Source organism: Sus scrofa, chromosome 14 (assembly GCF_054392235.1).
Source record: "Sus scrofa isolate SSC_HxYL_T2T_F1_AM1 chromosome 14, Sscrofa_HxYL_maternal_Yorkshire_Landrace_v2.0, whole genome shotgun sequence".
NCBI lineage: Eukaryota > Metazoa > Chordata > Mammalia > Artiodactyla > Suidae > Sus > Sus scrofa.
This window is the reverse complement of record NC_139396.1, coordinates 51,417,262-51,439,720: the sequence shown is the minus strand read 5'-3', so window position 1 is coordinate 51,439,720 and position 22,459 is coordinate 51,417,262. Positions and strand designations below refer to the sequence as shown.

The 22,459-nt window shown below is 38.0% G+C and overlaps 1 protein-coding gene and 1 non-coding gene across 10 annotated transcripts in view; one reads left to right on the top strand and one right to left on the bottom strand.

Annotated features, from left to right (window-relative positions):
* KNTC1 (kinetochore associated 1) overlaps positions 1–22,459 on the top strand; it is an 88,670-nt gene that overhangs the window by 25,805 nt on the left and 40,406 nt on the right. For all 9 annotated transcript variants that reach the window (XR_002338925.2, XR_014827219.1, XR_014827218.1 and 6 more), the window contains 15 exons: positions 1,531–1,584; positions 2,706–2,767; positions 5,339–5,450; positions 6,573–6,716; positions 7,201–7,257; positions 7,350–7,451; positions 11,722–11,838; positions 11,931–12,074; positions 12,706–12,804; positions 13,752–13,855; positions 14,008–14,107; positions 15,570–15,704; positions 16,515–16,634; positions 21,179–21,251; positions 21,862–21,929. Coding sequence is in view for 6 of the 9 variants with exons in the window: in XM_084995980.1 (XP_084852106.1) it covers positions 1,531–1,584; positions 2,706–2,767; positions 5,339–5,450; positions 6,573–6,716; positions 7,201–7,257; positions 7,350–7,451; positions 11,722–11,838; positions 11,931–12,074; positions 12,706–12,804; positions 13,752–13,855; positions 14,008–14,107; positions 15,570–15,704; positions 16,515–16,634; positions 21,179–21,251; positions 21,862–21,929 (1,491 nt within the window). In the remaining 3 variants the exon portion in view is untranslated. The remainder of the gene's footprint in view (positions 1–1,530; positions 1,585–2,705; positions 2,768–5,338; positions 5,451–6,572; positions 6,717–7,200; positions 7,258–7,349; positions 7,452–11,721; positions 11,839–11,930; positions 12,075–12,705; positions 12,805–13,751; positions 13,856–14,007; positions 14,108–15,569; positions 15,705–16,514; positions 16,635–21,178; positions 21,252–21,861; positions 21,930–22,459) is intronic.
* On the bottom strand, positions 9,372–9,478 carry LOC146396549 (U6 spliceosomal RNA). Its single transcript, XR_014828492.1, has one exon. It is a non-coding gene; the product is annotated as a U6 spliceosomal RNA (small nuclear RNA).

Genomic DNA, 22,459 nt, shown 5'->3' with positions numbered 1-22,459 from the left:
AAAAATAATTTAAAAACCCCAAAGTGTAACAGATGGACAAAATAAAATGTAAGCTGTTTTTTATAAAATTCATTATTTTTAATATATATTATTTGTTTATTATTCACTGTTCATCTCAGGGTTCAGTGCATTTTTTCTTTTAGGGCTGCACCCTTGGCACATGGAGGTTCCTAGGCTAGAGGTTGAATTGGAGCTATAGCTGCCAGCGTACTCCACAGCCATAGCCACAGCAACACAGGATCCAAACTGTATCTGCGACCTATACCATAGCTCACGGTAACACCGGATCCTTAACCCACTGAGCGAGGCCAGGGATTGAATTGCAACCTCATGGTTACTAGTTGGATTCATTTTGCTGCGCCACAACAGGAACTCTGGTTCAGTGCAATTTAGTTTTTTTGGGGGGGGGCTGCGCCTGTGGCATTTGAAAGTTTCCCGGCCAGGGATCGAACCTGTGCCACAGCAGCAACTCAAGCCATTGCAGTGACAACACTAAGCCGCAAGAGAATACAATTAATTTTTAAAGAAAACTTTTTCCCTCTAATTCACAGAAAATCTATTTTCTTTCATGTAAAACTTTTTCATTGTTTATTAAAAAAAATTATTGAAGTATCATTGATTTACAATGTTATGTTAATTTCTGCTGCACAGCAAGTTGATTCAGTTATACATATACGTATGTCCATTCCCATATAGGTTATCACAGAATATTGAGTAGATTTCTCAGGGCTATACAGCAGGTCCCCATTGACTATCCATTCTATATACAATAGTGTGCATATGCCAATCCCAAACCCCCAGTTCATCCCTCCACCCAACCCTTCCCCTTTGGTAACCATAAGTTTGTTTTCTCACTGTAGTTCTGACTTGCATTTCTCTAATAATTAGCCATGTTGAGCATTTTTTCATGTACCTATGGGCCGTCTATGTTTCTTCTTTAAAGAAATGTCTATTTAGGTCTCCTGCAGCATGGGGCCCTTCTAAGTGCAAGGCTTCTTATTATTGCATGAAGCTTACCTGTCTCTCAGGTAAGCCACACCTCCCCTGGCTTGGGGAACATGTGATTTGGTGAAACTGCACTTCCTTGGAAACCAGGGACCCTAATGTGCCACCCTGCCCGTCTTTGGTTCTGACCCAATTTCCATTCACTCTCTGCATCAGCCTCTGGGTAGAGAGAGAAATCATCTCAGCTAATCTCAATTCTACCAAAGATGCTTGGCAAGGCAAAAGTAAACTGCTTTTGAAAAAAGGGAGAAATCACAGTTCCCTGGTGGCTCAGCAGGTTAAAGATCTGGCTTTGTCACTGATATGGCTCTGGTTACAGCTGTGGTGCAGGTTCAGTCCCTGGCCTAGGGAATTTCTACATGCCTTGGGTGCAGCCGAAAAAAAAAGGGGGTGTGGTGGAAATCAAGACATGGAGAAGTTCATTACTGCCCAGGATCACTTCAACCAGCACATGGAATTGAGGGGCTCTTTCATGAAAAACTTAATACAGTCAATATTCTGACTGTTTCTTACTGTTTATCTTAGCTTTTAAAGAAAGAAGACAAAACTATTCCTGTCTATTCTGATGGCTTAAAAGAGGTAATTACATTAGATTTATAGATTAATTTGGGGGTGAATGTTCTGTTACAATATACTTAAGATAGGTCTGCATTTTTTTCAAGAGGAAGTTCTTTTAATACATTTTTCCTTATTGTAAAATGGGAGTAATAATAATACTTAGAGGGTTATTTTGAGGTCAAATGAAAAATTTCCTATAAATCATGCAGCATAGTGCCTGGTATCTCAAATAATTGTAGACCGTGATGATAGTTTTGATGGTGCCAAAAATATGTGTGTGTACATATGTACATACAGATCTCCTTTGACTTATGATAGGGTTATCTCCTGATCAGTTGAAAATATCATAAATCGTAAATGCATTTAATATACTTAATCTCCTGAACATCATAGCTGAGCGTCATCTACCTTAGATGTGCTCAGAGCACTAACATTAGCCTAGAGTTGGACAAAATCATCTGACTCAAATCCTATTTTGTAATAAAGTATTGAATAGCTCATGGAACTTACTGAACATTCTCCTGAAAGTGAAAAAAAAAAATGGTTGTATGGGTACAGAATGGTTGTAAGTGTATCAGTTGTTTGTGATTGTGTGGTTGACTGGGAGCTATGGCTCCTTATTGTAATATATGTATATATATCTATCTATATATATATATCTTACTAGCCTGGAACAAGATCAAAGTTCAAAATTTGAAGTATGGTTTCTACTGAGTGCGTATTGCTTTTCCACTCATAATGTAAAAAAATAGATCATAAATTGAACCGTTTAGGGACCATCTATTTTTTAACTCTTATCTCAAAGTGAATGTTTAGTATAATCCCTCTAGGTATTACCATAAGAGCATACTTATAAATGTGGGAAAATGGATTGACTTTGAAAGGTACCTACCGTTAATGTACAAATACCTTTCTCTCCTTTGCAGTTTTATTGTGTTGAGTGTGAATAGAAATGTTACCATTATTCCAAGGTTTTTTTTGTTTTGTGTTAAATAAAGGCAGTCATCTATGGGAACTGACCTGTAATTGGGATAAAATGAGAGTGTGTGCAAGACTTCTGAAACAGAATGGCTAATTTTGGGTGTTTTTTATTTTTATATTATTGCACACATCATTCAGCCTATCAAGTTATTTCTTTTTAGGTACTAAGGGCTCATGCAAAGCTGACTACTTTTTATGGAGCATTTGGACCAGAAAAATTCAGGTGTGTACATTCCCCATTTTTAATTCCTAGATTATGAATTGGATTTAATTTTGGAATGTCATAAAAGATGCAGCATTACTTTGAAAGAGCTTGTGTTTATGGGGAATTGAAAGATGGAAAATGTTACCTTTCCTGCTAAGCTTTCGGTATTTCCTGCATCAGTCTTTGGAATTGGTACATTTAAAAAGCAGATTTAAATGCATATACCTTTTACCTTATCAGGTCACTTCTGGAAATTGATCCTATTAGATATACTAACATGTGCACCAAGAATATCATTATTTACAGATATGAGCTATAGTTACCTTGAAGTTAAGACAAGTTTATTTATCATGATAAACTAACAATGAAGGAAGCTTTATTTTTTTCCTTCTGACTAGTCAGTTATCCCAATACTATCATTAAACATTCTGTCTTTTCACTGCTGATTGAAATGTTAGGCTAAAAAAAAAAAAAGTTAGGCTAAAACTCTCATATATATTTAAGTCTATCTCTGGAATATAATTTTATTCACTTGATCTCATCTCTGTTCATTCACCAGCATCAACTACTTTCAATTAATCTAGCTTTAAAGTATCCCATTAACTGATATTATTTTTCAGAATTTGGGAGTCTGCTCTTTCCTGTATGACATTTGGAATCAGAAACAACTTCTCTAATTTTTTAAAAATCTTACTTATATTGGATTTTTTATTTTTATTTTATAATTGGGAGTGTGCTAACCCAAGATCAATTTGGGGAGAATCAGGATCTTTACAATATCAAATCTTCCTATTTAAGGACAGTTATGTGTCTTTCTACTCATTCTGTCCTTTTTTTATGCTCCTGAGTGGTATTTACTCAGTCATATATATACTGTTGTGTGTGTGTGTATATATATATATATATATAGTTGTGTATATATATATTTACTCAGTTCATATAGATTGTGTATGTTTTTCGTTAATTTTATCTTTCTCCCTACTAAGTGAGACTTTTCTCTATCAAATTTTCTTTTAAAGTTATCTTTTTGGAGTTCCCGTTGTGGCGCAGTGGTTAATGAATCCGACTAGGAATCATGAGGTTGCAGATTCGATCCCTGGCCTTGCTCAGTGGGTTAAGGATCTGGCATTGCCATGGGCTATAGTGTAGGTCACAGACATGGCTTGGATCCCAAGTGGCTGGGCTGTGGCCTAGGCTGACGGCTGCAGCTCCAATTCGACCCCTAGCCTGGGAACCTCCATACGCTGTGGGTGCGGCCCTAGAAATGACAAAAAAATGAAAAATAAAATTACCTTTTTTTTTTTTGTCCTTGTCCAAGGCACATGGAACTTCCTGGGCCCGGAATAGAACCCATACCACTGCAGTGACCCGAGCCTCAGCAGTGACAATGCTGGATCCTTAACCCAATAGGCCACCAGGGAACTCCTAAAATTACTTTTTAACCAGCTACTTATTGAATTCCTTTATTACTTATAGTAATATTTCAGTTTATCTTATTTTTTCTGAGTATGCAATTATTTATGCAAATAATGGTAATTCTGCCTCATTTTTTTCCCTGCTGAATTTCATTGACTGGTACTTGTAGAACATTATTAAATAAGAGTGATAAATAGATATCCTTCTCTTGTTCCTGATATTAGTGGAAATGATACTGTTTTATCATTTAAGCATGACACAGGCTTATAGGGTTTTTTCTTTATCATTTTAAGGAAGTATTCATCTATCCATTTCTGAGCTTTAATCAGGACTGGGTAGTTGTTATAGCACTGTTGGTTATAGCAAAAGACTAGCAATAACTCTAATGTTCAACTATAGGGGTCTATTTAAATAGTAGTAAATCCATGCTGTGGAAATTATGTAGTCCTTAAAAAAGAAAAATATTTATATGTGCTAATTTGGTATAAGTGCTAACATAATCAAATTGAATTTTTTTTTGCTGTACCTATGGCATGCAGAAGTTTGGGGGCCAGAGATCAAATCCACGCCATAGCAGAAACCCAAGCCACAGCAATGACAATTCCAGATCCTTAACCCACTATGTCACTAGGGAGCTCCAAAACTGAATATTTTAAAATACAGATGGTATACATAAAAATATTCTCATTCAGGGGAGTTCCCATCTTGGCACAGCGGAAACGAATCTGACTAGGAACCATGAGGTTGCGGGTTTGATCCCTGGCCTTGCTCAGTGGGTTAAGGATCTGGCGTTGCTGTGAGCTGTGGTGTAGGTCACAGATGCAGCTTGGATCCTGCGTTGTTGTGGCTGTGGTGTAGGCCAGCAACTGTAGTTCCGATTTGACCCCTAGCCTGGGAACCTCCATATGCTGTGGGTGTGGCCCTAAGAAACAAAAAGAAAATTCTCATTCATTTAAAAATTACAAATTGTTGCTTGTATACATATGATTATCTCAGGAAGAACGTACAAGAATTAGTTAAAATGGTATGGCCCTAAAAAGACAAAAAAAAAATAAAGAACAAATTAAAATGTGTAATAGGGTCTACTTATATAACCATATATATATATATATATATATATATATATATATGTATATTTAACTTCTCACTTTCTTCATCTCTTTGACTTTGCAGTGCTAGTTCTTGGATTGAATTTCTGAATAATGAAGATGACCTTAGGGATATTTTTTTACAGCTAAGAGAAGGAAACCTTGTTTGTGCTCAGTACCTCTGGCTGAGACATCGGGTAATTTGTTTTGCATTTCTTTTCTTAATGGTAAATATTTTAAATTTAAAATTTTAAAATATCATAAAATAGGAACTTATCTCATCATTCAGACTCTAATTAGCTCCTAAACTTAGCTCAAGAAGTAACATTAGTATTTTATTTTATTTATCTATTTTTTTAGGGCCACACCTGGCTCATATGGACGTTTCTGGGCTAGGGGTCAAATCAGAGCTGCAGCTGCTGGCCTACACCACAGCCACAGCAATACAGGATCTAAGCTGTGTCTGTGACCTACACCATAGCTCACGGCAATGACAGATGCTTAATCCACTGAGTGAGGGCAAGGATCAAACCTGCATTCTGATGCATACTAGTTTGGTTCTTTTTTTTTTTGTCTTTTTAGGGCTGCACCTGCAGCTCGTGGAGTTTCCTAGGCTAGGGGTTGAATCGGAGCTAAAGCTGCTAGCCTACACCACAGCCACAGCAATACAAGATCTGAACCACATCTGCAACCTACACCACAGCTCACGGCAACACTGGATCCTTAACCCACTGATCGAGGCCAGGGATCAAACCTGCGTCCTTATGGATGCTGGTCAGATTCATGTCTGCTGAGCCACAATGGGAACTCTCTAATTGGGTTCTTAACCCCCTGAGCCACAACAGCAACTCTGTAACATTATTTAGTAAGCAATTTATTGATGGGCTTTCTTATTTGGGACTGGTGGAGAGAACGGTCCTATTGCAGCTCAGATTGTGGTAATGGATTGTACATTACAATTGCTACTCTGAATCCCCTTAATGTTGATAAGAATGTTAGGTCCAAAGAGTACTAACTGGGTGTGATGCCATTAAAGACACACGCTTTTTAGGATTTGTACTGTCACCTCCAGTTGTTTTCCTTAGAATGCACTCTGTCAGTTCCTCTGCTGCCTAATTTATTAACTAGTACTCACTGCCATGAGGTTTCATGGAATTTGTGGGTGAATCACTTGCACAGAGTAAATCACCTTTAGGGGTCATTATTAAATCCCAGTAAAATAGGTCCTGAAATGACTTCGTAATAGATCTTTCTCTTTGGGGAGGCTATCAGTTTAAATTTGTTGGATAAATCTTAATTTCTCATTCTGTATAATTTAGGCATACTTCGAAACCAGATTTGATGTGAAAATGCTTGAGAACTTGCTTAACTCAATTTCTACACCAGTGTCTTTGCAAAAGCTTTGTCCATGGCTTAAAAATGATGTGATCCCATTTGTGAGAAGAACTATACCTAAAGGACAGGTAGGTTGCCCTTCAGTATTTATACTTTCGAGGATTCAGTTTTATATATTTTTTAATTTATTATTATTATTTTTTTGTCTTCGTCATATCTTGGGCCGCTACCACAGCATATGGATGTTCCCAGGCTAGAGATCTAATCAGAGCTGTAGCCGCTGGCCTACGCCAGAGCCATAGCAACTCAGGATCTAAGCCGCAACTGCAAACTACACCACAGCTCACAGCAACGCCAGATCCTTAACCCGCTGAGCAAGGCCAGGGATGGAACCCGCAACCTCATCGTTCCTAGTTGGATTCGTTAACCACTGAGCCACGATGGGAACTCCTCAGTTTTATTTTTTACATTATATCATTAAAGAGTAAGTTATGCTAATACCACTTAGTTCATTTTAGTGTCTCTTAAAAGATTATCATGGAGATTTTAGATTATTTCTGTGATTATCTATTTGTGTTTTATTTTTGTTTTTATATGATTTATCTATTTCAGAAAATTCTTGCAAAATGGTTGGAGCAAGCAGCCAGGAACCTTGAATTAACTGATAAGGTAATACCAGTATAATTTGCACTGGAAAAGCAATTCTAATACTCGCAATGGCATAAAACATCATTTTTAATGGTTTCTATTATTTTTTAAAGGCAAACTGGCCAGAAAATGGGCTTCAACTGGCAGAGGTATTTTTTACAGCAGAAAAGCCAAATGAGTTGGGATTGGCATCCTCTTGGCGATGGAGTTCTTTGGTATGATATGGAAAACAAATATTTAGTAATAAAACATTTAATTTATATTAAAGAGTTTGTTTGCCTTGAGAAATAATATCCGTTTCTCAAATTTTCTTTTTTTTAATGTTCTTTTGATGTATACTTTTAAAATCCACAAAAAAGAAAATCAGCTTTTTTTCTTCCTGATGTTTTTGATACAATTTCAGCCTATTTTGATGTGTTTTTTTTTCTACTGAGCCAACCAAAAGGGAAACAATATGTAAACATACTCTAAATGATCTAATTGGGATTTTATGCGTTAGTAGCATTTCATAGTCCTTTCTTTTTTTTTTTTTTTTATTATTATTTTCCCACTGTACAGCAAGGGGGTCAGGTCATCCTTAGATGTATACATTGCAGTTACAGTTTTTTTCCCCCACCCTTTCTTCTGTTGCGACATGAGTATCTAGACATAGTTCTCAATGCTATTCAGCAGGATCTCCTTATAAATCTATTCTAGGTTGTGTCTGATAAGCCCAAGCTCCCGATCCCTCCCACTCCCTCCCCCTCCCATCAGGCAGCCACGAGTCTCTTCTCCAAGTCCATGATTTTCTTTTCTGAGGAGATGTTCATTTGTGCTGGATATTAGATTCCAGTTATAAGTGATATCATATGGTATTTGTCTTTGTCTTTCTGGTTCATTTCACTCAGCATGAGATTCTCTTTTTTTTTTTTTTTTTTTTTTTATTAAATTTTATTTTCCCACTGTACAGCAAGGGGGTCAGGTTATCCTTACATGTATACATTACAATTACAGTTTTTCCCCCACCATTTCTTCTGTTGCAACATGAGTATCTAGACATAGTTCTCAATGCTATTCAGCGGGATCTCCTTGTAAATCTATTCTACGTTGTGACTGATAAGCCCAAGCTCCCGATCCCTCCCACTCCCTCCCCCTCCCATCAGGCAACCACAAGTCTCTTCTCCAAGTCCATGATTGATTTTCTTTTCTGAGGAGATGTTCATTTGTGCTGGATATTAGATTCCAGTTATAAGTGATGTCATATGGTATTTGTCTTTGTCTTTCTGGCTCATTTCACTCAGCATGAGATTCTCTAGTTCCATCCATGTTGCTGCAAATGGCATGATGTCATCCTTTTTATGGCTGAGTAGTATTCCATTGTGTATATATACCACATCTTCCGAATCCAATCCTCTGTCGATGGACATTTGGATTGTTTCCATGTCCTGGCTATTGTGAATAGGGCTGCAATGAACATGCGGGTGCATGTGTCTCTTTTAAGTAGAGCTTTGTCCGGATAGATGCCCAAGAGTGGGATTGTGGGGTCATATGGAAGTTCTATGTATAGATTTCTAAGGTATCTCCAAACTGTTCTCCATAGTGGCTGTACCAGTTTACATTCCCACCAGCAGTGCAGGAGGGTTCCCTTTTCTCCACAGCCCCTCCAGCACTTGTTATTTGTGGCTTTATTAATGATGGCCATTCTGACTGGTGTGAGGTGGTATCTCATGGTAGTTTTGATTTGCATTTCTCTTCTAATCAGCGATGTTGAGCATTTTTTCATGTGTTTGTTGGCCATCTGTATATCTTCCTTGGAGAAATGTCTATTCAGGTCTTTTGCCCATTTTTCCATTGATTGATTGGTTTTTTTGCTGTTGAGTTGTATAAGTTGCTTGTATATTCTAGAGATTAAGCCCTTGTCAGTTGCATCACTTGAAACTATTTTCTCCCATTCTGTAAGTTGTCTTTTTGTTTTCTTTTGGGTTTCCTTTGCTGTGCAAAAGCTTTTCAGTTTGATGAAGTCCCATGGGTTTATTTTTGCTCTAATTTCTATTGCTTTGGGAGACTGACCTGAGAAAATATTCATGATGTTGATGTCAGAGAGTGTTTTGCCTATGTTTTCTTCTAGGAGTTTGATGGTGTCCTGTCGTATATTTAAAAATATGGAACGCTTCACGAATTTGCATGTCATCCTTGCGCAGGGGCCATGCTAATCTTCTCTGTATCGTTCCAATTTTAGTATATGTGCTGCCGAAGCGAGCACTCATAGTCCTTTCAAAGGGCAAAACTTGATGCATTAGGATTAGTTTTCAAAGGCTATATCAATTAGGTTTATTTTTTAATTTAAACTGGTAAACTACTTCTGGTTGCATTTTTTTTAGACATTTCAAAAGCCATAATGGCTTAAGTATCAAAGAATTTTTTAAAATAGCAAATTGAAAAAAAAACTGGGATTTTCTGACTATCTGAAAAAAAGCTGTGTTGGAAAGGGAAGATCAGAAATATTGACGTTGGAATTCCTGCTGTGGTGCAGCAGAAACGAATCCAACTAGTAACCATGAAGTTTCAGGTTCTATCCCTGGCCTCGCTCAGTGGGTTAAGGATAAAAAAAAGAAATATTGATTTTATATTTGATGTTTATTTGAAGTTAATGAGCTGAATTTGTAATTTGGCTTTTTTTTGATTGATTGATTGATTGCCTTTTCCCAGACTAGGGGTCGAATTGGAACTGTAGCCACTGGCCTACACCACAGCCATAGCAATGCCAGATCTGAGCTGCATCAGTGACCTACAATATACCACAGCTCACGACAACACCGGATCCTTAACCCACTGAGTGAGGCCAGGGATTGAACCTGTGTCCTCATGGTTACTAGTCAGATAAGTAGTCATTCCACTGAGCCATGACGGGAACTCCTTTACTTGGCTTTTAAATTTCTTTTTAATACATCTGGAAGTTTTATTTATTTACTTATTTGTCTTTTCAGGGCTGCACCCGAGGCACATGGAGGTTCCCAGGCTAGGAGTCCAATCAGAGCTTAGCTGCTGGCCTACACCACAGCCACAGCAACTTGGGATCTGAGCCACGTCTGCGACCTATACCACAGCTCATGGCAATGCAGGATCCTTAACCCACTGAGCGGGGCCAGGGATCGAACCTGACGCCTCATGGTTCCTAGTCAGATTTGTTTCCACTGCGCCACAACGGGAACTCCCAGCTTTTAAATTTCTTAAGATTGAAGGTCCCTTGTGGCATGGCAGTCCTGGCCCGGGAATTTCCACATGCAGCTGGCACGGCAATCAATCAATCAGTTGACCAATCAGTCAGTCGGTATGTTAAGTTCATCTATTTTTCCCTTCAGATTTCTAAAAATTAGAAAGTATTCATTATGCTGAGAAAACAAAGTGCATTCTTGGAGTTCCTGTCATGATGCGGGGGAAATGAAATCTGACTAGGTACCATGAGGCTGCAGGTTTGATCCTTGGCCTCCCTCAGTGGGTTAAGCATCTGGCGTTGCCGTGAGCTGTGGTGTAGGTCGCAGATGCGGCTTGGATCCCACATTGCTGTGGCTTTGGTGTGGGCCAGCAGCTACAGCTCCAATTGGACCCCTAGCCTGGGAACCTCCATATGCCATGGGTGGGGCCCTAAAAAGACCAAAATAAAAAAAGAAGAAAGAAAAAAGTTCATTCTTGTATTTTAATAAAAGTGTGTTGGGGCACCATAATTCAGTTTATAAATTAATGTATTAAGACATCTCAATACAATCTCATCTCTAAAGTATAACGTACTTAAGGATCAGAAGGTATGACGCTATGTAAGGTCAAACATACATTATGAAATTACATTTATCCCTAAGTTTCTAGGGCTCAAAAATAAATAATAAATTTTCTCCTGCTTTCTGATATAGCAGATTTTTGTTATTAATTATACTTACTGATTATGTGCCACTAAGAATAAAATAGGAATTTTTTTCTATAGCTTTCAAGCAATATATTGATATTATATAATCAGTATATATAATAATATATAATATGTATGGATCATTATATGTATTTTCTCACAAAAGAGCTCTTTGTCTTGCTATAAAACACTACTTTGTTTTTTTCCTAATTGCTTTTTATCAGTCGAAAATTCTGTTCCTATAACTTTCAGAAATGTGATAGCTTTGTATCTGGTCATGATCTATGTGGATGGGACATTGACCATCTAATGATATTTGTGTATCTAAGCATATTGGGGTTCTGAAAAAATACTACACTAATATTATTTTCTGGTTTTTTAAGAAAGAAAATTTATTTCACATTTCTGTTGGATTCTAATCTGTTCACTTGTACCAGTTGATTTTAGTTAAAATTCTACAAAATTGAAAGGCATAAGTTGCAGGTTTCCTCTCATGTACATAGTGATGGTCATTTCTTATCTTTAAATAATTCTGAGTTTTTTGTATTTCCCTCTCACACTTTTATATCACATCCTTAAGTACTTTGACACTTTTGTTTTATAAGGATTATCAAAACACAGAGGAGGTATGTCAGTTGAGGACTTTGATAAATAACCTGCGAGAATTGATCACATTGCATAGGAAATACAACTGCAAATTGGCTCTCTCTGATTTTGAGAAGGTAAAATTCTAGATTTATCAGAATTATTATTATTTTATCATGGCCAACATGCCTAGAGTTTACATTTATGCCATCTTTATTCTGACACCCAGGAGAACACAACCACCATTGTATTCCGAATGTTTGATAAAGTGCTGGCCCCTGAGCTTATTTCTTCTGTCTTTGAGAAGTTTATAAGAGTTTACATGAGGGAACATGACCTACAAGAGGAGGAGCTTCTTCTGCTGTACATAGAGGTAACTTCTTCTTTAGCTCTAGTCTTTTTTTCTGGATCTGTGCAGCGCGGCATTGTATTAAATGTTTAACTCTCTAAGGAATGTCATGCTTTGCCATTGGGATTCCAGCAGCATATTGTATTGGTTAAGAGTGTGGGTTAACTCTGCTACTCATTGACTGGTAACCTTGAGCAACATGGGATAATACTAAGGGCTTTCTCTAAGAGGTTATTGTGAAATAATAGGAGCATAAACAAAGTTTTCTACACCATGTAAAACTGACAGCCAGAGTTTTGGCAGTTTTGTACTTGCTGACTATTGTTCAACATTCATAGTTAAGCAGAAGTTTTTGGGTTTTTACATATCCATACAAGCTATTTATCTCTGTGTGTGTTTTCCCTTTTTTTTTTTTTTTTTTCTTTTTTGACTGCCCTATGACATGGAGATCCCTGGCCAGGGATCAGATCTCCAAGCCATACTTATTACCTACACCGAAGCTGTGGCAATGCCAGATCCTTAACCTACTGTGCCTGGTCAGGGATTGAACCTGTGTCTCAGCACTGCAGAGATGCTGCCAATTCTGTTGCACCACAGTGGAAACTTTTTTTTTAGTGAGAGTTTTAAATTTTTTTAATTGTTTATCCAATTTTAGGATTTATTGAAGAGATGTAGCTCCAAGTCCACATCACTCTTTGATACAGCATGGGAAGCAAAAGCCATGGCAGTAATAGGATGTTTATCTGACACAGATGTAAGTAAATAGTGACCACATAGATTTTCCTTTTGAACATTGCATCTTTTCTTTTCTTTTTTTTTTGTCTTTTCCAGGGCCGCACCTGTGGCATATGGAGGTTCCCAGGCTAGGGGTCTAATCGGAGCTGTAGCCACCGGCCTACACCAGAGCCACAGCAACGTGGGATCTGAGCCACGTCTTCAACCTATACCACAGCTCACAGCAACACTGGATCCTTAACCCACTGAGCGAGGCTAGGGATCGAACCTGCAATCTCGTGGTTCCTAGTCGGATTTGTTAACCACTGAGCCATGACGGGAACTTCTGCATCTTTTCTTAAAACTTTTTTTCTACTCACAAAAGCAACATGTATTTGTTAAGGAGAATTTATATGATATGAAAAAGGAATAAAAGCAAAATATAAAAGTCACCCATAATTCTTTTCCTTAATTACAAGCCACCCATAATTCTCTTTTCCTTATTATAAAAACAAAGTGGAAGGTTTCCTCATTCCCACCCCCAGAAATACCACCATAGACTATTGGATGCCTATATTTCTAGGCATTTCTATAGTCTTACAAACATAGAGACATTTTTAAATATGTTTACCATACGCCTTTATTTTGACTTCACACTGTTATTGGTCACCATTTTAAAATATGAATAAAATCATGAAAAATATTTTGGGAATATATCATGGAAACACAGAGACTATAGAAAGTCAGAGCTATATGATTTAACATTCAGCAGAGAAAATACTTTTCAGAATTTTTTTATATACTAAAATTGCTCTTTATGTGTGAATATTGGAAGACATAATATGCTTTTGCAGTGAGAAGATAACATATTGCTAAGCTTCTGTACAGTAGATGCAACATTCCTGCTGTAGATTAGGCAGCATCATTAATTTGCAGGAAAAGTTAATCTGAGGAGTATTCACTGTCAGTGTGTATGTATCTCTGTAGCTCATATTTGATGCTGTGCTCAAGATAATGTATGCAGCAGTGGTTCCCTGGAGTGCAGCTGTGGAGCAGCTGGTGAAACAACACTTAGAAATGGACCATCCCAAGTAAGATTACAGTCTACTGAACTGCTTCTTTGGTGTTGGATACACCTCACATTTTGAGTTGACATTCATCTATATTTTTCTGTCCTTTACTTTGTCCCTTAGTATCTCATAAAAAAGATAACCCATGTTAATATCAATAAATTTATTTTTAGAGTCAAGTTATTACAGGAAAGTTACAAACTAATGGAGATGAAAAAACTTTTACGAGGCTATGGAATAAGGGAGGTGAATCTCTTAAACAAGGAAATAATGGTAAGTACAGTAATTGAAGAGTCTTTTAACCCCTTTGTTCCATTTCTAGGACAACATGGAAAATTTAACCAGATTTTATATTCTTTTTTTTTTTTTTTTTTTTTTTGGTCTTTTTGCCATTTCTTAGGCCGCTCCCATGGCATATGGAGGTTCCCAGGCTAGGGGTCGAATCAGAGCTGCAGCCGCTGGCTTATGCCAGAGTCACAGCAACTCAGGATCCAAGCCGCGTCTGCAACCTACACCACAGCTCATGGCAACACTGGAGCCTTAACCTACTGAGTAAGGCCAGGGATCGAACCCGCAACCTCATGGTTCCTAGTCGGATTTGTTAACCACTGCGCCACTATAGGACCTCCAGATTTTATATTCTTAAAAGTTAATAGAACTAGGTTATTTATTACTTTCTCTCTTTTTCTGTATTTTAATATTTTGACCTCATTTTTAAAAAAACTTTATTGAAATGTATCATTGATTTACAATGTTGTAATTTCTGCTGTACATCGCAGTGATTCAGTTATATATATATACATATTTGTTTTCTTTTCCATTATGGTGTATCACAGTATATTGAATATAGTTCCCTGTGCCATGCAGTGGGACCTTGTTGTTATCCATCTTATATATAATGATTGTATCTGCCAATCCTTTTCTCCCTTACTGCCCCTCCCCCTTGGCAACCACAAATCTGTTCTCTATGTCTGTGAGTCTGTTTCTGTTTTCTAGATAATTATTTCGTATTTCATTTGTGTTATATTTTAGATTATACATGTAAGTATTTGTCTTTCTCTTTCCTACTTTGCTTAGTATAATTACAGGTCCATCTTTGTTGCTGCAGTTGGCATTATTTCATTCTCTTTTATGGTTGAGTAATAGTCTATTGCATATATACACCACATCTTTATCCATTCATCTGTCCATGGACATGTAGGTTTTTTCCATGTCTTGGCTATTGTGAATAGTGCTGCCATGAACATAGGGATGAAAATATCTTTTCAAATAATAGTTTTGTCTGGATACATGCCCAGGAATAGGATTTCTGGATCAAATGGCAACTGTATTTTTAGTTTTTTGAGGAATCTCCATACTGGTTCCTATAGTGGCTGTACCAATTTACATTCCCACCAACAATGTTTCACTATTTTCTTTTTGTTATGTAGAATATTAATAGAGTGTTTGGCTCTTAGAGTAGTAAAGACACATATAGTAAATTAAGAAGTTAAAGGAATATATTGCATCATCATGCTGTATACATTTAATATATATAATTTTTGGCAATTAAGCCTCAGTAAAGCTAAGGGGAAAAAAGGAAGAAAGGACTGTCATTGAATTTCAGAATACAAATCAAATGTTTCAATTTTTCATACACTTTAGTTTTTGCTGCATTGTTTTAAATATATGAACCAATGATTTCTGGGTTCTCTGAGGTTTTATAATAAAGAAATGGATATTGTCTCTCTTTCAGAGGGTGGTCAGATACATTCTCAAACAAGACATCCCATCTTCTTTAGAAGATGCTTTAAAGGTGGCCGAAGCATATATGTTGCCTAAAGATGAAATCTACAGTCTAAGGATTATTGACCTGATTGACAGAGAACAGGTGTGAAAGTTTATATTGTCCTTTAATATGGTTTCTTTCTTTGTTTTGCATTTTTAAGATCTTAACTATCAAATTACCCAAGTAATTGGATAAAAATAAGGTTATACCAATATTGGACATTAGATTGGCCTATATCTAGTTTTTTGTTTGTTTGTTTTTTTGTTTTAGCTTTTTAGGGCCGCACCCACAGCATATGGAGGTTCCCAGGCTAGGGGTCCAATCAGAGCTACAGCTGCTGGCCTACACCACAGCCACAGCAAAGCCAGATCCGAGCCGCATCTGCGACCTACACCACATCTCACAGCAACACGCTATCCTCAACCCACTGAGTGAGACCACAGATCGAACATACATCCTCATGGATCCTAGTTGGGTTTGTTAACTGCGAGCCATGGTGGGAACTCCATTTTTTGGTTGTTTATTTGTTTAATTATTTTGTGAATACCTAAAAAGCTTTCATAGTCTTTGATAGGTGAAAAAACTCAGACTTAGGTTTTACATATGCTGTTGAACCCTTTGGTTCCAGAATAGAATATGGGTTTTCTTTTTGTGTTTTTAAGGGTCTTTATATAATTCTCAAACTGTATAGGCTTACCTGAGAATTTTAAAAGTACAGAGGGTGGTATTTCAATTTAGTTTTTCTGCTTGCTGTCATCCAAAGGAGAATTTCCAGATTTTTAAACCATGGGACTATCATCTATTTTTCAAAATGATGTCTTTTCATCTTTAAATGGAAAAGTAAGGGGTAAATCGAAATCGTCTTTTGCAGGTACTAGCTGTTTTTTTTTTCCTTTCAAACTCCGTCTGTAGGGTGAAGACTGTATTCTTCTGTTGAGGTCCATGGCTCCTGCTGAAGCTCAGAAAACTGCAGAAAGAGTAATCATATGGGCACAACTGGCATTACAGGAAGAACCAGATAATTCTAACGAGGTGAGATTCTCACTAAATAAAACGCCGATAAATCCAATTTTTTTTTTTTTTTTTTTTTTTTTTTTTTTGGTCTTTTTGGTTTTTTTTTTGTTGTTGTTGTTGCTATTTCTTGGGCCGCTCCCGCGGCATATGGAGGTTCCCAGGCTAGGGGTCGAATCGGAGCTGTAGCCACCAGCCTACGCCAGAGCCACAGCAACGCGGGATCCGAGCCGCGTCTGCAACCTACACCACAGCTCACGGCAACGCCGGATCATTAACCCACTGAGCAAGGGCAGGGACCGAACCCGCAACCTCATGGTTCCTAGTCGGATTCGTTAACCACTGCGCCATGACGGGAACTCCGATAAATCCAATTTTTAAAGAGTTCTTGTCATGGCTTAGTGGTTAACGAACCCATGTAGTATCCATGAGCATGTGGGTTCGATCCCAGGCTTTGTTCAGTGGGTTAAGGATCCAGCATTGCCATGGACTATGGTGCAGGTCGGAGACGTGGCTTGGATCTGGAGTTACTATGGCTGTGGCGTAGGCCGGCAGCTACAGCTCTGATTAGACCCCTAGCCTGGGAACTTCTCTATGCCATGGGTGTGGCCCTAAAAAGCAAAAAATAAAATCAAATCAAATCCAATTTTTATAAATATTAATCAATAGAAGAGAAAACATAAATTTACAAATATTTGTATTTGCCCTTCTCACTGCTAGAATGACATGAAATGGAAATTCCTTTTTATTCTATAGAACATTTACCACAAAGAAATAACCTATATGAGAAAAAAATCTTAAAAAGGAATGGATATATGCGTATGTATAACTTATTTACAGTGCCGTAGGCCTGAAATTAACACAACTTTTTAAGTCAGCTATTTTCCAATAAAACTTAAAAAATTAAAAAAAAATTTTTTTTTAAATTTACTGTACAGAAAAAAGACAGGCGTTCCCTCGTGGTGCAACAGGTTAAGGATCCAGCGTTGTCACTGCAGTGGCTTGGGTCGCTGCTGTGGCACAGGTTCAATCCATGGCCCTGGGGATTCCCATCTGCCACAAGAGAAGAAAAAGAAAAAAGCCACTGCTGCTGTGGAGCAGTGGCTTCGAGCCCACACTGAATAATCTGGGATCTGCAAATCAGAAGAATTAATTCAAGTGTCTGTTGTACATAAAGAGTTTTCCTTAGTACCTTGCAGTATAAACAGTGTTTTGCATTGTAAGGAACATAGTCATTACCATCAAGTAATGTCAGCCACAGAGCTGGTTTAATGGTTTCAAGAGAACCAGTTCATCTTAGAGAGATAAGGGACTGCAAACCTAATTTATCCAGAGTAGTTGTGTTTTTTAAACACTTAGAGATGTTTGCCTCCCAGCCACTCTCAGTGGTGCACTTCCACCACTTTTTACCTTTAGGGAAGTGATTTTTTTTAAACACCTAAAATTTATTATCCCCTTAATATGCACTAGCCATTAGGTTAAGTGCTTCACATGGATTCTCTATGTCTTCCTCACAACAAAGCTGTGGACAAAGTTGTGAAGAATGCCCTGTTGCTGGCTTATTATTGCTAGATTTCAGAAACTGAAATTGTAAAATAAGTGACTTTCCCAAGGGTGTTGGAAAGTGGTAGAGCCTCATCCTAAACTCTGTGGGATGTCGAGGTCTGTGTTCTCAACCACCAGCTTCAACTACAACCCGTAGTGAAAATGTTTGAGTGCTCTGTATGAACCTAGCCCTGACTAAGCATTTTACATACATCATGTCTTCATTTAAAACTTTTCCCTCTTTGGTTTTTATCTTTTTTTTTTTTTTTTTTTTGAGGTTTGTAATATATTTTATTTATTTATTTATTTATTTTTGTCTTTTTGTCTTTTTTGTCTTTTGTTGTTGTTGCTATTTCTTGGGCCGCTCCCTCGGCATATGGAGGTTCCCAGGCTAGGGGTTGAATCGGAGCTGTAGCCACCGGCCTACGCCAGAGCCACAGCAACTCGGGATCCGAGCCGCGTCTGCAACCTAGACCACAGCTCACAGCAACGCCGGATCGTTAACCCACTGAGCAAGGGCAGGGACCGAACCCGCAACCTCATGGTTCCTAGTCAGATTCGTTAACCACTGCGCCACGACGGGAACTCCTTTTTTTTTTTTTTTTTTTTTTTTTTGTCTTTTTGTCTTTTTTTGTCTTTTGTTGTTGTTGTTTTTATTCATTTTTTATAGTGATTTTTATTTTTTCTATCATAGCTGGTTTACAATGTTCTGTCAATTTTCCTTTTTTTGTCTTTTTTTGTCTTTTTAGGTCCGCACTTGCGGCATATAAAGGTTCTTAGGCTAGGGGTCTAATCAGGGGTACAGCTGCCAGCCTACACCACAGCCACAGCAATGCCAGATCTGAGCCATGTCTTTGACCTACACCACAGCTCACAACAACGCTGGATCCCAAACCCACTGAGCAAGGCCAGGGATCGAACCTGTACCCTCATGGTTCCTCGTTGGATTTGTTTCTGCTGACCATGACGGGAACTCCTTTTTGTTGTTGTTGTCGTTGTTGTTTTTTGTTTTCTTTTCTTCTGTCAGTTTTCTACTGTACAGCCAGGTGATCCAGTCACTCATACACATATACATTCTTTTTTTCTCACATTATCATGCTCCATCATAAGTGACTAAATATAATTCCTGGTGCTATATGGTAGGATCTCATTGCTTATCCATTCCAAAGGCAATAGCTTGCATCTATTAACTCCAAATTCCGAGTCCATCCCGCTCCCTCCCCCTTGGCAACCACAAGTCTGTCCTCCATGTCCATAATTTTCTTTTCTGTGAAAAGGTTCGTTTGTACTGTGTATTAGATTCCAGACATAAGTGATATCATTACGGTATTTGTCTCTCTCTTTCTGTCTTACTTCACTTAGTATGAGACTCTTTAGTTCTATCCATGTTGCTGCAAGGTTTTTCTTATCTTAAAAAAAATTTTTTTTATAGTACTTACGGCGTATGGAAGGCATAATTCCCAGGCTAAGGGTCAAATTAGAGCTTCAGCTGCCAGCCTACACCACAGCCACAGTAATGCCAGATCCAAGACTTGTTAGTGACCTATGCTGCAGCTTGCAGCAATGCCAGATCCTTAACCCACTGATCGAGGCCAGGGATTGAACCCAAATCCTCATGGATACTAGTTGCGTTCTTAACTGAATCACTGAGCCATGACAGGAACTCCTTTTTTTTTCAGTCTTTTTTTTTTTTTTTTTTTTTTTGTCTTTTTGTTGTTGTTGTTGTTGTTGTTGTTGTTGTTGTTGTTGTTGCTATTTCTTGGGCCGCTCCCTCGGCATATGGAGGTTCCCAGGCTAGGGGTTGAATCGGAGCTGTAGCCACCGGCCTACGCCAGAGCCACAGCAACGCAGGATCCGAGCCGCGTCTGCAACCTACACCACAGCTCACGGCAACGCCGGATCGTTAACCCACTGAGCAAGGGCAGGGACCGAACCCGCAACCTCATGGTTCCTAGTCGGATTCGTTAACCACTGCGCCACGACGGGAACTCCCTTTTTTTTTTAGTCTTGAAGGTAATGATTATTTCTTAGACCTCTGATTTCTGTACAAAGCAAGTTCAGTTCTTTTTAACTTTTGCAGAGATTTTTTCCAAATGTTTTCTCAAATAATAATTAATAACTGTTTAAAAACAGGAGTTCCCATCATGGCTCAGTGGTTAACAAATCCGACTAGGAACCATGAGGTTGTGGGTTCGATCCCTGGCTTTGCTCAGTGGGTTAAGGATCTGGTGTTGCTGTGAGCTGTGGTGTAGGTTACAGACGAGGCTCAGGTCCCACGTTGCTGTGGCTCTGGTGTAGGCCAGCAGCTACAGCTCCAATTCAACCCCTAGCCTGGGAACCTCCATATGCCGTGGGAAGCAGCCCTAGAAAAGGCAAAAGACAAAAAACAACAACAACAAAAAACTTTAAAAACAACAACAAAAGACCCACAAAACCCAAGTGCTTGTTCATCATAGTGTAGCTGAAAAGTGATTTTGGGAGTTCCCGTCGTGGTGCAGTGGAAACAAATCTGACTAGGAACCACCAGGTTGCAGGTTCGATCCCTGGCCTCGCTCAGTGAGTTAAGGATCCAGTGTTGCAGTGAGCTGTGGTGTAGGTCGCAGACTTGGCTCGGATCTGGCATTGTTATGGCTCTGGCGTAGGCCAGCAGCTGTAACTCTGATTTGACCCCTAGCTTTGGAACCTCCATATGCCACGGGTGTGGCCTTAAAAAGACAAAAAGACAAAAAAAAAAACAACCCAAAAAACTGATTTGGGAGGTTTGCATGTTCTCCAGTATTTCTAAATCATATATCCAAGAGTCTTTATGGGTATTTTTCATGTTTAGCTTATATATTATTCAATTATGATCCATTTCTCATCTGCCCAGGTCCATTTAACACAGACCTCTCAACCCTTCAGCCATTTTTATGGCTTTTTCTGATTCTGTGCTTTTTATATTTGTATATGCACTACATTTGCAACGGCAGATACAAGAAATGGATTTCATTTTGCATTTTTTTTTTTTTTTTTTTTTTTAGGACAAAGCCTGGAGAATGTCTATAGCGAAGACATCAGTAGACATTCTTAAAGTACTGTGTGACATTCAGAAAGGTAGATTCCATCCCTGTTGCCTCATCTTGGTTTAGTTCTAAAGCTGATCCTTTTCAGAAGGGGGTGGGCATCAATGACAGCTCTCATCACAACCCACAGTTTTCCTGGCTCTGGTTGTCTTTTTCATGCCGTACATTTTTCTTCATGAATAAGCTTCCTTACCTTATTCTTTTGATTAGCAGTGTAAGAACAGAAGCATCTAAGATCAACTCATCATTCGTGTATGTGCTTCTGCTTAATGTTGGACTAGATTCCTTTGTGCCCTTGTACTTGTTACTCATATTATTCACTTGGCATTTGGTTATCATTGGGGAAGAAAAACATTTAATCTTGAAATTAAAAAAACAGTTAACAAAGTAACTCTTGGGGGAAAAATCTATAATTTATTTCAGAAAAATTGCCATTTCTCTTAAAATCCATGCACTTCTCTTTTCAACCTTCAGAAATAATAATTAAATTTCTTTTTGTACTTAAATTGTCTTCTATCAGAATCTGAAAAGAACTACTGAAGACTTGAGAAAACTAAAGTGAAATACAATTGTAGCTTTTTAAAATTCTGGTAATATCGGAATTTGGATGTCTGCTATAACTTTTAAAAATTGAATTACAGACAATCTGCAGAAGAAGGATGAATGGGAAGAAACCTTGAAAGAATTCAAAAGTGTTGTTAGCTTACAGGTAAAGATGTTAAGCCATGTTGAGCAGTTTTACTTGACTAATTGGTGCATTTGACATAGATGATCAGTTCCTCCTTAAAATTTTCTGCACTAGCCTTCAGCGTCTTGAAATATGCTGGGTTTTCCTTTTTCTCTTTTTTAAAGCAGCTTTAATGAGTAAGTCACATACCATACATTTCATCCATTTAAAATGTATAATTTAGTAGTTTTTAATGTATTGCATTATTGTTTAAATTGTGGTACAGTTCATACAGTGTAAAATTTGCTGTTTTAACCATTTTTCAGTATATAATTCAGTGATATCGACTACATTCACAGTGTTATACAACCATCACCATCACTAGTATCTACTTTTCATCACCTCAAGCAGAAATTTTGTACCCACTAAGCAATAACTCCCCCTTTCCTCCACAAAGCCCCTATGGATTTGCCTATTCTAAGAATTTCATAAAAGTGGAATCATAAAACATTTATCCTTTTGTGTCTGGCTTTTTTTTCCTTTTTTTTAGGGCTGCACCTGTGGCATATGGA